Source organism: Cherax quadricarinatus, chromosome 12, assembly GCF_038502225.1.
Source record: "Cherax quadricarinatus isolate ZL_2023a chromosome 12, ASM3850222v1, whole genome shotgun sequence".
Lineage (NCBI taxonomy): Eukaryota > Metazoa > Arthropoda > Malacostraca > Decapoda > Parastacidae > Cherax > Cherax quadricarinatus.
Genome location: NC_091303.1, coordinates 20,451,969 through 20,474,264, shown reverse-complemented (window position 1 = coordinate 20,474,264; position 22,296 = coordinate 20,451,969). Strand labels below are relative to the sequence as shown.

Sequence of the window (22,296 nt, the reverse complement as noted above, 5' to 3'; positions counted from 1 at the left end):
TAGATAAGAATGTACTAATGTTGTGGTCCCTTGAGTTATGATATTAATCCATTTCAGATGTCTGTCAAAACTATCATAACTCAGACCCCAGAATACATAATTTTATGGTAATTTGTTCAAAGACACTAGAAGTACAACTTTTACTGTACCTTACTCTACCATCTCATGTGCTAAATGCACTAGTTCTAACTCCATTTTGGTTTTCACAGTTTCTTGCTTTACCTTCAGAGAAATTGTCAGTTTAATGCACACTTTAGGGCCATGAAGACTTGGTAACACAAAAGATGGTGTAATTAAACCACAAATGCAGTTATGAAGGGTGAATAATCCAGAGTTAGTATGGGCACTATGTGTTGCTTCAGATTGAAGAGGAAATAATAAATTGTAGTGTATATATTGTTATTGGCTGAGATGCTATCATAGAGACATTCATTCCCATTGCTGACTAGCTGCTAAGCCACCCCCACACACCCTCATTGATGCTTCTATTGGCTTAGATGCTGTCCAGGAGGCAAGCTACCATATTGCAGGTTGGCTGAGACCCACAACACATTAACACCAACCATCGTATGTATATTGTATCTCAAATTTTTCACTAACTCAAAAACTAAATTCTTTTATGAGGGTAAATTATAACTCATGCCCAACATAACTCAAGGGACCACTGTATAAACTTGCATTCAGCATATATGTGCATAACTTTGCTTACCTATGTTCATAATAAGTCTTGTTCCTTTGATATTTTCTTTCCAACATCTGCTAGGAAAATGATAGGATGGATAATGTAAACCTTCAAAACTAGGGATGCTAAGTCAGTGATGATTCTCCTCAAACCACTTTTTCTCTCTAGGCTGGAGTACTACTGTACACTAATGGCTTCTTTTAAGGCAGACAAAATTGCAGACCTGTAGAATATACAGAGAGCTTTCACTGCATGTATAAGTAAAATAAAGCACCTCAGTTACTGGGAAAGGTTGAAACATCTTGACCTGTACTTTTTAGAATGCAGGTGAGGAAGATACCTCTAATATACTACTGGAAATTCCTAGAAGAACTAGTCCCAAATCGGCACACATAAATGACTCCCTATGAAAGCAAAAGACTCAGCAGGTGGTGCAACATCCTCCCCAAATGAAAAGGAGGGATGCCATGGGTACACTAAGAGATAACACATTAAGTGTCAGGGGCTCAAGACTATTCAACTGCCTCCCAGCATCCATAAGGGGGATTATCAATAGACTCCATAGCTGTCTTCAAGAGGGAACTGGACAGACACCTAAAGTCAGTACCTGATCAACCAGGCTGTGGTTTGTACATTGGATTACCGGCTGCCAGCTGTAACAGCCTGGTTGATCAGGCCCTGATCCACTGTTATTCCAGATCCTGGACTGGGCCATGGGGGTGTTGATCCCCCAGCACACCCTCCAGGTATGCTCCAGCTGTACAAAGGAGGCCTGGTCTGTGACCAGACTTTGGGGAAGATAATCTCCAGAATCACATAAAATAACTATAGCTAAGATTACCAACTACTACTCAGCAGAACTTGTTCATTAGTTACATTTTACAGTACAGCCTCTCCTCACTAACGACAGTTAGGTTCCTAAGAACCCGTTGGTAAACGAATTCGTCGCTAAACGAGGAGCATACCATAATGGTAGTGGATTTGTGTCAACCATGTTTGATATTGTTTAAATGTCACCATTTATAATATTTCTGCTATATTTTTAAATGTTTATACAGCAGTGTACTGTACAGTGGTACCCCGAGTTTTGTACAGCTCCCAGCTCGAACAGTTATGTAAGTGTATTATTTATTTATTTATTTATTTATTTATTTATTTCCAATTTGTGCACACATACAGAGGTACAAAAAAAATACAGATAAGAGCAGTATGCCAAAGCCACTTATACTATGCATAGCATTACGGGCTGGCTTAAAATTAACTTAAGATTAACTAAGCAATGATTATTATTATTATTATAATCAAAAAGAAGCGCTAAGCCACAAGGACTATACAGCGCTGCTACTAAGCAATGATGAAATCAGTGATAAAACATTAATGTAAACAGATAACTATAAAGCACAAGTGAGTATTACAAAGACAGGTCATATGGTTGCATTCAGTTAGGTAGTGATTCTGTTAGGTAGTGTATTTAAAAAATAATAAAGTTAGATTGGGTCTTAGGTTTAACATTTATGTGATATAATTGTGAGAAACATTTAAGATATACAATTTATAATGTTCAGTTATTCAGTATTTATTTGGTTTTGGGTGAGTAAGTAATCTTTGAGAAGAGACTTGAATTTATAAACAGGTTGTGTTTCTTTTATATTTACAGGTAATGAATTCCAGATTTTAGGGCCTTTTATGTGCATTGAGTTTTTGCATAGTGTGAGATGGACACGAGGAACATCAAAGAGTGATCTGTGCCTTGTGTTATGGTCATGTGTTCTGTTGAGGTTGGCAAGGAGATGTTTGAGGGGAGGGTTAATATCAGAGTTAAGTGTTCTATGTATGTAATAGGTGCAGTAATAAGTATGGATGTTTTGTATGGTGAGTAGGTTTAGTGTATTGAATATTGGTGGAGTGTGCTGCCTGTAGTGAGAATTTGTTATCATTCTAACTGCAGCCTTTTGTTGGGTAATTAGTGGTCTGAGATGGTTAATTGTTGTTGAGCCCCATGCACAAATTCCATAGGTGAGATAGGGGTAAATAAGAGAGTGATATAGGGCCAGGAGGGCTGACTGTGGAACATAGTACCGTATCTTCGATAGTATGCCTACAGTCTTGGAAATTTTCTTAGAAATTTGATGTATATGTGTATGAAATTTGAGTCTATTATCAAGGTGGATTCCTAAGAATTTTCCCTCTGTTAGTTTTGTGATAGGTGATCCATTTATCATTATGTTAAGAGGGACATCTGTAGCTCTGTTACCAAACTGAATGAAGTAGGTTTTGTCAATGTTTAGTGTAAGTTTGTTAGTCCTCATCCAGGTAGATATTTTCTGTAATTCGGTATTTACAGTATTGGCTAGCGTGACTGGGCTCGGGTGAGAGAAGACGTATGTAGTGTCATCTGCAAATAGTGTAGGTTTGAGTAATTGCGAAGCATTTGGAAGGTCATTTATGTATAGGAGAAAGAGAAGAGGGCCAAGGACACTTCCCTGTGGGACACCAACTGTAATTGGTTGTGCAGAAGAGTTTGCCCCATTTGCGTACACATATTGGCTTCTGTTGCTGAGGTAAGACTTGAGGTAGTTGAGGGAGTGCCCTCTTATACCATAGTGTGACAATTTTACGTGCTTTTGTAAGTGTATTTTTGGTGGGTCTGAAACGGACTAATCTATTTTACATTATTCCTTATGGGAACAAATTTGTTTGGTAACGGCACTCAAACAGCCTTCTGGAACGAATTATGGCTGAAACTCGGGATACCACCGTACAGTGGACCCCCGGATAACGATCAGCTCCCAACTCGACCAATTATGTAAGTTTATTTTTGTAAGTGCTCTTGTAGGTGTATTTTTAGGGGTCTGAAATGGACTAATCTAATTCACAATATTTCTTATGGGAACAAATTCGGTCTATAACGGCACCCAAACAGACTTCTGGATTGAAATAATATCGTTATGCGGGGGTCCACTGTATATTGTAATAAACAGAATTGAGGAAATCAGCTCTGAAATGCATTATTTAGGTATAAATACTGGTTAGAGAGCCCATCAGAGAGTCCGAGGCTTCGGTAAACGAGTATGTCGCTAAGTGAGGAGAAGCTGTACATATATACCACCTTGTACACCATGGAATGATTCACCAAAAGGAATCTTAAGACAACATTTTGGGCCATCCTGAACCAAACTCATGTCGCAACTAGGGTAAGAAAAGTAGATAAGACCAGAAGACAGTATGGTTTGGGTTGGGTTAAACAGGAAGTAGTAGCAGGGATGGTGGTAGTAGTAGTGGTGGATGTGAAATTAGCCACATTAGTAGTAGTAGTAATAGAACTAATAAAGTATAGTTAGTAGTAGTACAGAGGAGCACTGAAAGAGATCTGCAACCATTGCTTTTGATGGTGCTTGCTTTGATTTGGACATAAATTTGACTACCTTACAAAACAATCAACACTTATATCTCTAATTGGTGAAACCGTCATGGCAGAACATTCCCTTATCTCTAATGGCCTCTGGTCCAAATTCTCTCACTGACTGTGTTACTTCATCTTCCTTGTAGCTATCAACATGCCCTAACTTCTCTTAGATATAGTACTGATATTATCCAACTGCATAACATAAGAACAGAGGAACACTGTATCAGGCCTGCTGGCCTATACTAGGCAAGTTTTTTTCAAATCTAACTATACCCACTAAACCGGTCCAAAAATACATGTTAATTTCAAAAGAAGTGTGCTCCACAATGTAATTTTTATTCCACTGTATGAGCCTGTACCGAGTGCCAAAATTTGGACCATTTCATGCATATTTAAAGGTTGCGGTGCAAAACTTCATCTTTGGTTTCTATCGCAGATGGCATCCTCAGCACCAAGTACACGAAGTGCATCGGAATGGTGGCTAGTAGGGTGTCCCCTCGAGTTTTTCTCAACTGCCCAGCTTCCGATGCGAAGTGACATACTTCGCATGTCACAATTCTTTCACCTGAAGCAGAACCTACTCTCACCTTTCATTGCCTTGATCTTCCTCCGGTTCTGGAACAAGGCTCCATGTGATGTGCAAGCCCCTCACAATGACTTGGACTTCCTCCAAACCCTTTGAACGTATCTGGACAAAGAGATCACAAATGCTGCTGCCATCACCTTTGCATGCCATTTCTGGTATCAGGCGGAGCAGCTGGTTGGATTGGCTTTTTTTGGCAAGAAAGTAAACATTACGACAAAGCACAAGATGGTGACCAATCTCGAGCAGGAAAAGAAACCCAGGGTGCCTCCATTGCTTGCAAGGTGCCCCAGAGATTGGAGTCGGACTGGAGGAGTTTGTTACTATGAGGACGCATCATTGCTGAGCAGAGGAAGGGGAAGGAAAAATCTTCTTTCTTGAATGAAGGCCCCAATGTTCCTAGAAATGAAAAGTCTGTGGGCTCTTTGAAGGTCATGAACAATGCAGCAGAAAGAGCTGTTTCCCTCGTTCAGACCTTCAGCATGTTGGTGACCAAGGATGAGGAGCAGAAACAGTACCTTCTTCGCCTCATGGCGGATGACCATCGCCGCATCCCTGCTCCAACCAAGGAGAGACTAATGAAGGAGGGTGATTACTGAATTTTAGAGGGACAGATTGAAGTCCCACCTTATTTCATCATTCAAGTAGATATGAGGAAGCATTATTACTGGCAGTTGGTGTGACAAATGAGTGACCCGACACCACCCGACCCGACCCGACCCGACCCGACCCAACCCGACCTGACACGACCAGATGCTTTTGAGCGGCTAATAACTTTCCCTTTATAAGATAGAGACCTAATTCCTTTTGAATCTGATAGTCTCATGAAATAAATTATGTTATTAACCATGTGTTTCACTGAAATTCAATGGGAAATCCCCATGGATGGGATGTTTGGCCAAATTTCAATGTTTGTTCAACTTGAGAAGTGAATTGCCTGAGATTTTCTGTTGTGATACTGTTTTCTTTACTGAATTTGAAAGATAAAAGACGAGAGAATACGATTAAGAATTTACATTAACGTTTTTTCAACTGTTAGTGGGAGAAATCAGCTGGGGAAAACACCCATTTTCAGTGATTTTTCAGTTGAATACATGTACTTAGTTCAGTGGTTGGCAAAGGTACATCAAAACTGACAATTTCTCATCCAAGAATTCGTGACAAACATATGCTTTATTTAAATCGAGTGGCACCTCCTCTTCAATGCACATATAATCGCTCGCTCGTTTCGCACTCAACAAAGCGCTAAAAACTGGTTATTGATTCAGTCATTCTGCTTTCAGAGAAAATTGGAGCTATGATATGCAAAAGAGGAACAAAAATTAAAATTTCTTCAGTTTTTCTTTTGTCAGTGAGAGACACCTTTTTGCACGACCCCTAAAATTGAATGAAATTTCCTGAAAATTGGTCTGAATGTTACTTAGGAACAGTGTAACAAAATAAAACTTGTGGAGCGAACAATTTCACAACTTTATTTTTTTGGACCAGTCTAATATCCCCCCATATATTTATTCAACCTATTTCCAAAGCTACCCTAGCATTTAGCTTCAATACCTCATAATAGGCAGGTCAGTCAAACCCAACCTTTCTCACTCGGATATTTGTTTAACCTATTTTTATGGCTCCTCAAGGTGCTGGCTTCTATGAACCTACTTGGCAGGTTGTTGCACTCATTGACAACTCTATTTGAGAATCACTACTTTTCCTACACCCTTTCTGAATCCAAATTTATCTAATTTAAATTTGTTATTTTGAGTTTTTTCTTGATTTGATATCCTCAGTACACTTTATTTATACCTCCTTTGTTTATGCCTGTCTTCTGCTTATACCTCAATGATATTTCCCCTTGTTCTATGTCTCTTTGGTCTAACAACATCCAGTATTGGGCCCCTGCTTAGGTGGGATGGGACATACACAGATGATAGCGAAGAAATGAGTGAGATACTAAAATCCCAATATGACTCGGTGTTCAGCGAGCCACTGCCCACTTTAAGGGTCAACAATCCAAATGAATTCTTTATGAACGAAACCCAAAATTTGGTCATCCCAAAACTCTTGGATATTATTATAACTCCACAAGATTTTGAAGAGGCAATTGATGACATGCCCATGCACTCTGCCCCAGGCCCAGACTCATGGAACTCCGTGTTCATCAAGAACTGCAAGAAGTTCCTATCGCGTGCCTTCAGCATTTTATGGAGAGGGAGCATGGACACAGGGGTCATCCCACACACACTAAAAACAACATACATAGCCCCACTCCACAAAGGTGGCAGTAAAGCAATTGCACTAACATCCCATATCATAAAAATCTTTGAGAAGGTTCTAAGAAGCAAGATAGCCAGCCACCTTGATACCCATTAGTTACACAACCCAGGGCAACTCGGGTTTAGAGCAGGTCGCTCCTGCCTGTCCCAGCTACTGGACCACTATGACAAGGTCCTGGATGCTGTAGAGGATAAACAAAATACAGATGTAATATACACAGACTTTGCAAAAGCCTTTGGCAAGTGTGATCATGGTGTAATAGCACACACAATGCGGGATAAAGGAATAATGGGAAAAGTTAGTAGATGGATCTACAGTTTCCTGACAAATAGAACACAGAGAGTAATAGTAAACAGTAAAGTCCCAGGCAGCCATGGTAAAAGGCTCTGTTCCACAAGGCACAGTACTCACTCCCATTCTATTCCTCATCCTCATTTCTGACATAGAGATGTAAGCCATAGCTCCGTGTCTTCCTTTGCGGATGACACCCGGATCACCGTGGCAGTGACCTCCATTGAAGACGCTGCGAGATTCCAAGCAGACATCAACCAAATCTTCGAATGGGCCACTCAAAACAATATGAAGTTCAATGAGGAGAAATTTCAACTACTCAGATATGGAAAACTTGAAGAAATTAATGTGTCAGGGTATACCACAAATTCTAACCATACAATAGAGCGGAAAAGTAATGTGAAGGACCTGGGAGTGATAATGTCAGAGGATCTCGCCTACAAAGACCGCAAGAATGTATCTACCTCATCCGCTAGGAAAATGATAGGATGGATAATGAGAACCTTCAAAACTAGGGACGCCAAGCCGATGATGATTGTCTTCAAATCGCTTGTGCTCTCTAGGCTGGAATACTGCTGTACACTAATGGCCCCCTTCAAGGCTGGTGGCATTGCAGACCTGGGGAGTGTACAAAGAACTGTCACGGCACACATAAGTGCGATAAGGCACCTAAACTACTGTATTCCCCCGAACGCAGGCGAGAGAGATACATGATAATATACACTTGGAAGGTCCTGGAGCGATTGGTACCAAGCCTGCACATGAAAATCACTCCATATGAAAGCAAAAGACTTGGCAGGAGATGCAACATTCCCCCGATGAAAAGCAGGGGCGCCACAAGTACACTGAGAGACAACACAATAAGTGTCCGGGGCCCAAGACTGTTCAATTGCCTCCCAGCATACATAAGGGGGATTACCAATAGACCCCTGGCTGTCTTCAAGAAGGCACTGGACAGGCACCTAAAGTCAGTACCTGACCAACTGGGCTGTGGTTCGTACGTCAGCTTGCATGTGGCCAGCAGCAACAGCCTGGTTGATCAGACCCTGATCCACCATGAGGCCTGGTGTCAGACCGGGCCATGGGGACGTTGACCCCCGAAACCCTCTCCAGGTAAACCTTGTATGAGAGATTCCTTATGCAATCGATTAATTCTGTCTTCCTTCTCTGTATGTTCCCCAGTGCATTATGTACAGTATATTCATCCTAGTAAGTAAGTTTATTCGGGTATACACGAATTCAGTTACATAGATTATCATACATAGCAGCATACACTTATTTAGTTTATCATACATAGCAGCATGTGTGTAAAGAACCTAGGATAACCCAAAAAAGTCAAAGTGACTTATTTCCACTGGCATCTTTTACCTGTAGTATGGAGACCAAGACTGAACTGCATAATCTAAGTGAGGCCTTACTAATGATATATAGAGTGATAACATAACCTTTGGACTCCTGTTACTTATACTTCTTGATATAAATCCAAGTAATATGTTATCTTTATTGCATACACCTAACCATTGATATCTTGGCTTCAGATTTCTGCTTACCATGACTCCCAAGGCTCTTTTACATTCTGTATGATTAAGCACAGATCACCTAGTTTATGAGGGTCATTGAACTGCATCTCTCACTTTCCAGACCATGACATTAGTTTCTCCATATCTGCCTAAACTTCAGCGGTATCCTCCTCAGAATTTATTATTTGGCCTATTTTTGTGCCTTCAGTGAATTTACTCATTTCACTTGTTATTTTCTTGTCCAGATTATTGATGTAAATTATAAACAACAGTGGGTCTAAAACTGATCCTTGTGAAATGCCACTTGTGTTTGGTCCCCATTCTGATTTCACTCCATTTAGGCATAGTATTCTGTTTTCCTTTAGTCAAACATGCCTCAATCCATGACAGAACTTTTCCTCCTGTACCATGAGCTGTCACTTTTTTTCAGCAGTCTTTTGTGAATTACTCTATCAAAGGCCTTGCTGTTATCAAAATAAACATCATATTCCTTATTGTGGTCCACGGAAAAGCTCTTGGAGCAGGGAGAGAGTGGATCTAGTAGCAACAGGCAGAGAGGTCGGGCCAGGAGCTATGAATTGACCCCTGCAACCACAACTAGGTGCGTACACACACACACGCACATGCACGCATGTGCGCTCTAATAGAAATAAAGATGACTGCATGGATAATGAGAACTTTTAAAATGGAAAATAGTGCCAGTATACCTACCTGGATTATACCTGGAGAGGGTTTCGGGGCTCAGTGCCCCCGCACTGTCTGTGACCAGGCCTAATGGTGGATCAGGGCCTGATCAACCAGGCTGTTACTGTTGCTACATGTAAACCAATGTACGAACCACAGCCCAGCTGATCAGGTGCTAACCCTTTGAGGGTCAGTCATGTACAAGTACGTCATTGCAGCCAGGGTCGGTCATGTACTTGTACGCCTAAATTCTAGCACCTTCAAATCTGGTGGAAGAACGCTGGCAGGCCTACGTATGAAAGAATGGGTCTGTGTGGTCAGAGTGTGTGCAGTATAAAAAAATCCTGAAGCACGCTGTGCATAATGAGAAAAAACTTTGACTGTGGTTTTTGTTTAAAACAGCGACTCTCTAGTGAATTTTCGTATGGTATTTATGGTCGTATTCTCGTTTCCTTGGTCTCATTTGATAGAATGGAAGATATATTACAGAATTAGAGATAATTTTGACTGGTTTCACGATGACAAGTACCTTGAAATTGAGCTCAAAATAGCGAAAATGATTGATTTTTGCCGATATTCAAGAGTAAACAGATCAATTCACACGTCCAATACACGTCAACTGGTGAGTCTAATATTCTTTCATAAGTGCGCTGATATTTATACCATTTTTACAATGATGCAGTAGTATACATAACAGAAAGCTTTCTATTTTCTGTGAGAATAAAAATTCAAAATGAAAAGCAAAAGTAATGTAAGAGGGGCCTTGAGATGTGGCTAATGAACAGATAAAATGTTATTTTAGTGCCATGAATGTCTGTCTTGTTTATTCTGAACCCTATTTTGAAATTGGCATCTTTTGAAATTTGTGTGAAATTTCCCAAATTGCCAATTTCTGACCACTTTATTGGGCAGTTGAAATCGGTAAATGGGCAGATTCTTGTGCTCAATCGATAGAACTAATTGAGTTCTAGGGAAATAGCTATGATTTTAGTCAACTGCAACATTGGAATTGGCCGAAAATAGGGCTCAAAGTGAGCAAAATTGCCCACTTTGAGTCTGCTAACTTCGCAAGAGCATAATTCCGTAAGTTTTTCATCAAATTTCATACTTTTGGTGTTATTATGATTGGAAAAAGATTCTCTATCATTTCATAAGAAAAAATTATTTTTTTTTTTTTAATTTTTCGACCCTGAGAACGAGTTTCGGAGAGGGCCTCTTGACCCTCAAAAGGCTAACTTTAGGTCCCTGTCCAAAGCCTTCTTGAAGACAGCCAGGGGTCTATTGGTAATCTCCCTTTTGTATGCTGGGAGGCAGTTGAACAGTCTTAGAGCCCCTGAGGCACTTAATGTGTTGTCTCTTATTGTGCTAGTGGCACCCTTGCTTTTCATTGGGGGATGTTGCATTACCTGCTGAGTCTTTTGCTTTCATAAGGAGTGATTTTCGCGTGTAAATTTGGTACTAATCCCTCTAGGATGGTGGTGACACTTTTCAAATTGCTTGTTCTCTCTCTCATTTTGTAATATTGTTCAGTACACAAATAACCCGCACATAAAAGAGAGAAGCTTATGACGACGTTTCGGTCCGACTTGGACCATTGACAAAGTCACACTAACCAGAAGTGGAGCAGGATGGCTATATATAGGCAGGAAGAGGTGGTGGTAGTAGTAGTAGTAGTAGTAGTACAAGAATGGTATATAATACCGACAAGATAAAATTAAGACACATGCGCAACACCCGGGCATCCCTATCGGGTGTTGCGCATGTGTCTTAATATCATCTTGTCGGTATTATATACCATTCTTGTACTACTACTACTACCACCACCTCTTCCTGCCTATATATAGCCGTCCTGCTCCACTTCTGGTTAGTGTGACTTTGTCAATGGTCCAAGTCGGACCGAAACGTCGTCGTAAGCTTCTCTCTTTTATGTGCGGGTTATTTGTGTATCGTTCCAGTCACGGTATTGTGCCTTTTTTTGTTATTTAATATTGTTCAGTGTTGATTGCTGTTCATTGCAGGAGAGAGATCAGAGCTGAAACATTCAGAGATCATTTATGGACTGCATAGACCCAGTGAAGCGTTTAAATTACTACGAATGCCTTAAAAGTAATAAATATGTAATCACTGGATCAGAGGAGAGATACATGATAATATACTTCCAAAGTATTGAGGGCCTTGTCCCAAATCTGCACACTGCCATAATAACACACTGGAGTGAAAGATACTGGAGGAAGTGCAAAATAAATCCAGTGAAAAGCAGGGGTGCCTTGGGAACAATAAGGGAAAGGTGCATCAACGTCCTTGGACCCAGACTATTCAGTATCTTACCAGAAGATATCAGGAACACTGCTGGGACAAGTGTAGAAATCTTCAAGAGGAAAGGCTACCTGGAGAGTATTCAGGGGATCAGTGCTCCCTGTGGCCTGGTCCACAACCAGGCCTCCCAAGTGGGCAAGTACAGTGGAACCTCTGCTTATGAGTTTAATCTGTTCCGTGACCTTGCTCGCATCTGGATTTGCTCATTTGTAGAGTCAATTTTCCTCATTTAAATTAATTGAAATTGAATTAATTCCTTTCCAGAGGAATTCCAGGGACGACAAAATACTTCAATATTTTCCTAATATCAACTCTATTGCATATTTATCAATCACACTTCATCTAATATAACATAATAAACAATATAAATAACATAGAAACCTGATATATACTCTAGAATGAATAAAATATGTCATTACATATGTGGCTATGTAGTGGTGTTGGCAGTGGACGAGAGTTTGTTTGGAGACAGGACAAAATGCTCCTTAAATATTTTGCTAATATCAACTCTGTGGCTTATTTATCTATCATAATTCATCTAATATGACATAAAAACAATATAAATAACATAGAAACCTGATATATACTCTAGAATGAATAAAATGTCATTATGCGACAAGTGGAGACAGCCATAACCGCTCCCGCATTGTTGCGGTATTCACTGCCATCTAGTGATGGCCTTCAAAGCCGTCTGTTATAATTATTATTATAGCACATTATTATTATGCATGTATTATTATATTATTATACTATTATTATTCTACATATTATTATTACATTATTATTATTATTATTATTATTATTATTATGTATTATTTATTACCATTTGAAATTTTTATTCACGCAAAAAATAGAAGATTTACTGTTATGCAGACTACTGCATTATTGTAATAACTGTATAACTAATGTCAACCCATTCATGACTGCATATTGGAATGGCCACTCGGACAGGTATTGGACGGTGACGTCATTTGTTTACTCTTGAACATTGCCAAAGAATCGAACATTTCCGCTATTTTGAGCTCAATTTCAAGGTACTTTTTGTTGTGAAAGCAATCAAAATCATATCTATTTCTGTAATATATCTTCCATTCTATCAAATGAGACCAAAAAATGAGAATACAACCATAAAAATCACACGAAAATATACTGCTGAGAAATGAGCTCCATTATTTATGGTCCGATTTCTCTAAATTTTGGTGTATGTTAAGAAGAATCTTTCCATCATATGATGCTCACGTTTCGATAAGATAGTCCAACAAGCAACTGAGATCCAATTCCCTAGGTCAAAAGCAAGAGCCCCTCGCCAGCGTCAAGGAACCTCCCTTGAGACCCACTTGCGTCTGGAAATTTCACTCACGTATGGAAGCAAAAAATCAACCGAGCGACTTCGTATCTGGAAAAACGTGGATGCACTTGTAAGTAGAGGTTCCACTGTATCTTTACCAGGTGCCAGACCAACCAGACTGTGATGGTTGACCAGGCAAGCACAGATGAACTGGAAGTAGAAAAGCTCTTGGAACTCATCAGAGGTATATCAGAGGTAATGTACACTACCTCCCTCACCTTGGTGCTTTGTTTATATGCATCCTGTATGATTACCGGGAGTGCTTTAAAATCTTAAACATATACTCACTGGAGCAAAGGAAAGAGAGATGCATGATAATATATACCTGGAAAGTATTCAAGGGCCTGGTCCCAAATTTGCACACTGCCATAACATGCTGGAGTGAGAGAGATGGGAGGAAGTGCAAAATAAACCCATTGAGGAATAGGGGTGCAGTTTGAACATGGGAACACTGTATCAATATCTGGGGTCCCAGACTATTCAACATCTTAACAGAAGATATCAGAAACATGGCTGAAACCAGTGTAGAAGCCTTCAATACGAAACTGGACAAGTATCTTCACCAGGTGCGAGATCAACCAGCCTGTGATGGATATGTGGGGCAGCAGGCCTCCAGCAGCAACAGTCTGGTTGACCAGGCAAGCACCAGATGAGCCTGGCCCATGGCCAGGCTCTGAGAGTAGTGAGACTCTCGAAACTCATCAAAGGTATATCAGAGGTATATCCTATGTGATACTTGACCTGTGTTAGTGAATTGATTATTGATCTTTTCATCTTCTCTTCTCGTCTCTGGAGAGTAACCATGACACCCAAGAGGAATGTGAGTGATCTAAGATGCTGTACAAGCTTGTGCAATGAATAACCCAGGTTTTGTGACTTGAAAAGAGACTTACAGATCACAACAGTTAAGTAAGGTGAAAAAGTTATTGAGCAGATTGAGAAAAAAACAAAAAACAAACAAGAAAGGTGCACTAATTTCATCTTAATTAGGAAAAAGCATTAGAATGAATAATCCAGGTTTTATGACTTGGAAATAGACTTATAGATCACAACAGTTAAATAAGGTGAAATTTTTTTGAGCAGATTGAGCAACAAAAAAATAAAAGTGCATTACTTAATTTCATCTTAATTAGGAAAAAGCATTAGAATACTATAAAACAGTGTGTTATGAGGAAGGCATGAACAAGAGTGCTTGTTTGATATAGGTTGGTCCACAAGTTCAAATTCCAATGTCGGTTTCATACTAATAAATTTTCTGGTGAATGTGCTTCTGCTGACCACACTGCTGTAGGAAATTTTATTGGTGAATTACAGGAAATTATTTTTGAGGGTACAATATTTGAAACACTTCAGCAAAACTTTGAGTGATCCAAGATTCTCAGTCTTGCGTAGCAAACTATCAACTCTCAAAGTGTTGTTGACATTGTTAACTACTAGGTTTGAGAGTTACACCACTGACTAAAATATGATACTCAGCACCTTTCTAGATTTCTGTTATAACAATAACTTCTTCACTGTCAGTGCAGCAGATGAGTCTTGTAAAACAAGCTTTGATAATATTGAGAATGAACTAAAAGAAACTCGAGAGAAAATTTGCAGCTCAAGAACTCAAAGAGCACAACTAGTTTGCTGGTAGTTTCAATCAGAAATGATAATGAGGAAAACACATGTGCAACAGTTAGGTACCTATCTTTATTTCTGAAACATTTTGCCCCACAGTAGCCTTTTTCTGTCATAAAGGCTTTTACTGTTCTGATAGAACTCTAATCATTGAGAAAACCAGGTCCAGTAGATGATGGAAAGGTGGAAAGAAGCATAATGGCATGAAAAGTGTTGAAGTCTTAAACTGGTGATTTAAGAGAAGGACTGGTAGGCACGAATTCCTGTAGTGGTTTATTGAGCTAGGTATTCTACAGAATATTTTTCATTCTTCAAAATGTACACGGTACAGGAGGTTCAAAATCTGCCAAAAAAAATTCAGGGAATTTCAGCTTATGAATGTGTTGATTGCGTTGAAATTTGTAGTACAGAAGATGGTTGTCTTGTTTGTGTTGCTGATCTACTTGCTATTTTAAAAATGCAGTTTATTCCTAAGAGTGCTGTGAATGTTTGTAACTTGGAAAATTTGTAAATTGAGACTCTGTATTGCTAGGGTTTAATTTAATAGAAGATGTGTTACTTTGACTCAGGTATGGATAGTGGCACATTATACTATTATAAATATTGTTGTAGATACAATTTTATGTTTTCAGAGCAGTGGTAATTTGCATATATATTTTTTTTCAGGCCACAAGACTACCACAATCCTGCTGGACGGGAAGAGGGTCAAATTACAATTGTGGGACACTTCTGGCCAGGGACGCTTCTGCACCATCATACGATCTTACTCACGAGGGGCACAGGGAATTCTGCTCGTGTATGATATTACTAATAAGTGGTCCTTTGAGGGCCTTGATCGATGGATGAAGGAGATTCAAGAGGTTAGAAATAAGCCTTATTTAATTTATTGTATGTCAAAATTATAAATTATTTTTCCTGCAGTCTGGGAAGCCATTCATGTTTCAGAAGAACTGAGTTATCAGTTTGAGCTTATATTATTTAACGTAACCATCACATGCCTAGGTTGAATTTTATAAAATGTATTTTGTCTTAGAGATTAAGTACAGCCTCTCCTCACTTAGTGACGTACTCGTTTACCGACAACTCGGACTTACGGTAGGCTCTATGACCAATATGCATACCTAAACAATGTACAGTAGGGCCCCACTTATACGCCGGGTTAGGTTCCAGGCTGTCGCCGGAAAGCAGACATCGCCGGAAGGCAGAATGCCATTTTTTTCCATTTACAAATGCATATAAATGCCAGACAACAAGTTTACACTAAATTATATTAAGTTAGTAATAGAACTAGGCATTAAAAACATACAAAGTAAAATACATTCACAGTGAATTCATTACTTATCTTAAAGTATTTGTAATCTTAATGTAGGGAGGGAGGTGAGTAGTACTTATTTGTAGGAAGTCAGGTGCAGGTAGCCCAGGTGTAGGTAGCACTGGCTCCCCGTCTCATACTTAATATACGATATTTAAAACATCCCAGAGAAGTAAAATACACATACAGTACACTCATTATTTACCTTAAAATATGTGTAGTCTTAATATAGGAAGAGAGGTGAGTAGTATTTATTTGTAGGAAGTCAATGTAGGTAGCCGGTAGGTGGCCCAGAGCCATATTATTAACATCGACATGCCTTGTTCACTGAATTTAATCATTTCTAACAACTACCTTTAGATGCCATCATAAACGAAGGTAGAAGTAATGAATAATTCATGCCGAAAATTGTAAACAAAAGCGGAGTGAGGGAGTGGCTGGGCCAAACGCAGATTCATACATGTTTTCTCTGATGGCTGAGCTGAGAAAATGTAATGTTGTCCCTCCACCCAGCTACCACACAGCTCCACAAGTATTATTATCAGAGCACACATAAAATATGCAATAAATGCCAGACAACAAGTTTACACTAACTTATATTAAGTTAGCAATAGAAATAGGCATTAAAAACACAATAAAAGGTAAGATACACACAGAGTACACTTATTACTTACCTTAAAATATTAATATTAATGTGTGAGAGGTGAGTGGCAGGGTGTTTATTGAATAAAATCAGAATGGCATGCCATCATCCTCTAACTTGGCACTTAAAGCAAGAGGCTTATGACTTCTCTTTTTATCACAGCTAACCTTAGACTCCATCGTCAATGAGAGCCAACTAGTTAAAGAAAGAGTAAATGAGAGAGAGAACGAGATACAGAGTTGAGACAATGTAAGAACACAAACTGAACAGGTAGTGGATGATCACTTGGTCAGGCGAAATAAATGCGTATTAATATGTGTCTACTTTTAGTTCATTCACGTCCATTTGTAAGAGTTTGTAAAATATTTACCTTTAATATTTTTTTATTATAATAATAATTACCTCACAATATAAATACTCTTACATTGTGTACAAGTTGTACAAGTTAATTCAGAATAAACAAACTGCAACACACCATTTTTAGAGTAAATGAAGATATTAATAATAATAATAATAATAATAATAATAATAATAATAATAATAATATTTATTATTATTATTATTATTATTATTATTATTATTATTATTATAAAAAGCACTAAACCCACAAGGGTCGTGAATTGCTATATATAGAGTAAAGGCATACGAAAAGAATATTTTTCTACAAGTATCCCCCAGTTTGACTAGAGAAAACGTAATTCTTCCGACACTACCTACACAGCCGCTTTGTAAACAAATCTCATATTTACATCAATTTTTATTCTGTGAGTCTATGTATCATGTTCATATGCTATGTAATGGGTTTCATATATAATTTTGAGGAAAATATCATAGATGGATTAATGAAAATGCCTTTATTGATGTAAAATAAGACATTTAGTGTGCCTAAGAGTGATTATTATTACGTAGTATTGGCATCATGAGTAGAGAGAGACTTAGCGATTTTAATGTGTACCTGCACACTAGCACAGTGTGTAAGTATATTTAGGTACAGGTACACTTAAGTATAATTATCAGAGTACATATAAAATATGCAGTAACTTTAAAACACTTGAAATTTTGGAAAATTTCCTGACATAATAGATGTCACGGAAAATGTAAACAAACTGGGTAGGGGGCGCCGTATTTGAAAGACCGCTTGCCGTATAGCAAATTTTGGTCATAATTTGACATCGCCATATTAGCGGAACACCGTAAGGCGAAACGCCGTATAGCGGGGCCTTACTGTATATTAGAGCTGATTTCCTCTATTCTGTTTATTACAATATATGTACAGTACACTAATGTATAAACATTTAAAAAACATAGTGCAAATGTTATAAATGGTGCAGAGGGGACATTAAATCAGTATCACAGATGGTTGACACAAACCCACTACCATTATAGTATACGCCTTGTTTAGCGGCGAATTCATTTACTGACGTGGTCTTAGGAACGGTACTCCATCGTCAAGTGAGGAGAGGCTGTATGTATGACAGCCTCTCCTCACTTATCGACAGAGTTCCATTCCTAAGACCATGTTGGTAAACGAATTTGTCACTAATCGAGGAATCACCCCTTACTGACACTTCAAAAGTGTCACCACCCAAAATTAAAACATTCAGTTTTATGTTTGCTGGGAAATTCCTTTCAATCTGTTTATTATTAATGGTAATACAACATGAAATAGGTCAATGACTTACTTCTGAGATATTCCAGGAAACGCGTGCATAGCTGATTACTTGGGAAATTTTTGTTTTTTTTTTTTTTTTTTTTTTTTTTTTTTTTGAGAAAATCACACTCTTTTTCAGTCTTTGCATAAGATAAGAGTGATCTTTTATAGTTACCCATCAGGCGCATAGTGTGTAACGTTTTCTGTAATGGTCATAGTCACTTTTTTTTTTCTTTTATCCCTCCCCGGACTCCACCCTTCAATACCTCTCTGTATAATGTCAGTTTTTATTAATTTGGGCATCTTTATCATGCTTCTACATTATTTATGATATGTGTACCTAATATTATTCTGGAATAAATATGATAGGTAGATAACCTTTATTGATAGTGGAGGCTGCTGCTATGGGATAAGATCACAAGATAGATACGTTTCCTCATCTGTACCTCTGGTCTATAACGAAAGAAAGAGGCGTTTGCATCAGGGCAAACACTCCCAGATCACTTGTCGTGAGAAAAAAACTAAAAAATACCTCGATTTTCCCCGATTTTTTTTTCTGGGTCATATGTTATGCTCTCTGTCTCACGGCATCTTAAGAAAAGATTTAAACTCAGTGAGCAAAGTATGTCGGTGGGAAACGACCGATGTGTTAAAAAACAATTTTATTTTTTTTTTTTATCATCACACTGGCCGATTCCCACCAAGGCAGGGTGGCCCAAAAAAGAAAAACTTTCACCATCATTCACTCCATCACTGTCTTGCCAGAAGGGTGCTTTACACTACAGTTTTTAAACTGCAACATTAACACCCCTCCTTCAGAGTGCAGGCACTGTACTTCCCATCTCCAGGACTCAAGTCCGGCCTGCCGGTTTCCCTGAACCCCTTCATAAATGTTACTTTGCTCACACTCCAACAGCACGTCAAGTATTAAAAACCATTTGTCTCCATTCACTCCTATCAAACACGCTCACGCATGCCTGCTGGAAGTCCAAGCCCCTCGCACACAAAACCTCCTTTACCCCCTCCCTCCAACCTTTCCTTGGCCAACCCCTACCCCGCCTTCCTTCCACTACAGACTGATACACTCTTGAAGTCATTCTGTTTTGCTCCATTCTCTCTACATGTCCGAACCACCTCAACAACCCTTCCTCAGCCCTCTGGACAACAGTTTTGTTAATCCCGCACCTCCTCCTAACTTCCAAACTACGAATTCTCTGCATTATATTCACACCACACATTGCCCTCAGACATGACATCTCCACTGCCTCCAGCCTTCTCCTCGCTGCAACATTCATCACCCATGCTTCACACCCATATAAGAGCGTTGGTAAAACTATACTCTCATACATTCCCCTCTTTGCCTCCAAGGACAAAGTTCTTTGTCTCCACATACTCCTAAGTTTTAATTTTCTTCTTTTGCACACCCTACCAAATTCATCCACCAATCTCTGCAACTTCTCTTCAGAATCTCCCAAGAGCACAGTGTCATCAGCAAAGAGCAAATGTGACAACTCCCACTTTGTGTGATTCTTTATCTTTTAACTCCATGCCTCTTGCCAAGACCCTCGCATTTACTTCTCTTACAACCCCATCTATAAATATATTAAACAATCACGGTGACATCACACATCCTTGTCTAAGGCCTACTTTTACTGGGAAATAATTTCCCTGTTTCCTACATACTCTAACTTGTGCCTCACTATCCTCGTAAAAACTCTTCACTGCTTTCAGTAACCTACCTCCTACACCATACACCTGCAACATCTGCCACATTGCCCCCCTATCCACCCTGTCATACGCCTTTTCCAAATCCATAAATGCCACAAAGACCTCTTTAGCCTTATCTAAATACTGTTCACATATGTTTCACTGTAAACACCTGGTCCACACACCCCCTACCTTTCCTAAAGCCTCCTTGTTCATCTGCTGTCCTATTCTCCGTCTTACTCTTAATTCTTTCAATAATAACTCTACCATACACTTTACCAGGTATACTCAACAGACTTATCCCCCTATAATTTTTGCACTCTCTTTTATCCCCTTTGCCTTTATACAAAGGAACTATGCATGCTCTCTGCCAATCCCTAGGTACCTTACCCTCTTCCATACATTTATTAAATAATTGCACCAACTACTCCAAAACTATATCCCCACCTGCTTTTAACATTTCTATCTTTATCCCATCAATCCCGGCTGCCTTACCCCCTTTCATTTTACCTACTGCCTCACGAACTTCCTCCACACTCACAACTGGCTCTTCCTCACTCCTGCAAGATGTTATTCCTCCTTGCCCTATACACGAAATCACAGCTTCCCTATCTTCATCAACATTTAACAATTCCTCAAAATATTCCCTCCATCTTCCCAATACCTCTAACTCTCCATTTAATAACTCTCCTCTCCTATTTTTAACTGACTAATCCATTTGTTCTCTAGGCTTCCTTAACTTGTTAATCTCACTCCAAAACTTTTTTTTATTTTCAACAAAATTTGTTGATAACATCTCACCCACTCTCTCATTTGCTCTCTTTTTACATTGCTTCACCACTCTCTTAACCTCTCTCTTTTTCTCCATATACTCTTCCCTCCTTGCATCACTTCTACTTTGTAAAAACTTCTCATATGCTAACTTTTTCTCCCTTACTACTCTCTTTACATCATCATTCCACCAATCGCTCCTCTTCCCTCCCGTACCCACTTTCCTGTAACCACAAACTTCTGCTGAACACTCTAACACTACATTTTTAAACCTACCCCATACCTCTTCGACCCCATTGCCTATGCTCTCATTTGCCCATCTATCCTCCAATAGCTGTTTATATCTTACCCTAACTGCCTCCTCTTTTAGTTTATAAACCTTCATCTCTCTCTTCCCTGATGCTTCTATTCTCCTTGTATCCCATCTACCTTTTACTCTCAGTGTAGCTACAACTAGAAAGTGATCTGATATATCTGTGGCCCCTCTATAAACATGTACATCCTGAAGTCTACTCAACAGTCTTTTATCTACCAATACATAATCCAACAAACTACTGTCATTTTGCCCTACATCATATCTTGTATACTTATTTATCCTCTTTTTCTTAAAATATGTATTACCTATAACTAAACCCCTTTCTATACAAAGTTCAATCAAAGGGCTCCCATTATCATTTACACCTGGCACCCCAAACTTACCTACCACACCCCCTCTAAAAGTTTCTCCTACCACAATTACTCTCTCACTTGGTTCAAAGGCTCCTATACATTCACTTAACATCTCCCAAAATCTCTCTCTCTCCTCTACATTTCTCTCTTCTCCAGGTGCATACACGCTTATTATGACCCACTTTTCGCATCCAACCTTTACTTTAATCCACATAATTCTTGAATATACACATTCATATTCTCTTTTCTCCTTCCATAACTGATCCTTCAACATTACTGCTACCCCTTTCTTTGCTCTAACTCTCTCAGATACTCCAGATTTAATCCCATTTATTTCCCCCCACTGAAACTCCCCTACCCCCTTCAGCTTTGTTTCGCTTAGGGCCAGGACATCCAACTTCTTTTCATTCATAACATCAGCAGTCATCTGTTTCTTGTCATCCGCACTACATCCACGCACATTCAAGCATCCCAGTTTTATAAAGTTTTTCTTCTTCTCTTTTTTAGTAAATGTCTACAGGAGAAGGGGTTACTAGCCCATTGCTCCCGGCATTTTAGTCGCCTCATACGACACGCATGGCTTATGGAGGAAAGATTCTTTTCCACTTCCCCATGGACAGTAGAAGAAATAAAGAAGAACAAGAGCTATTTAGAAAAAGGAGAAAAACCTAGATGTATGTATATATATATATATATATATATATATATATGCATGTGCATGTCTGTGAAGTGTGACCAAAGTGTAAGTAGGAGTAGCAAGATATCCCTGTTATCTAGCGTGTTTATGAGACAGAAAAAGAAACCAGCAATCCTACCATCATACAA

General features: G+C 39.1%; 1 protein-coding gene across 1 annotated transcript in view; it reads left to right on the top strand.

Moving 5' to 3' along the window:
• Rab40 (RAS oncogene family member Rab40) overlaps positions 1–22,296 on the top strand; it is a 53,314-nt gene that overhangs the window by 5,315 nt on the left and 25,703 nt on the right. Inside the window, exon 2 of the mRNA XM_053773553.2 lies at positions 15,385–15,578. Within this exon, the coding sequence (XP_053629528.1) occupies positions 15,385–15,578 (194 nt within the window). The remainder of the gene's footprint in view (positions 1–15,384; positions 15,579–22,296) is intronic.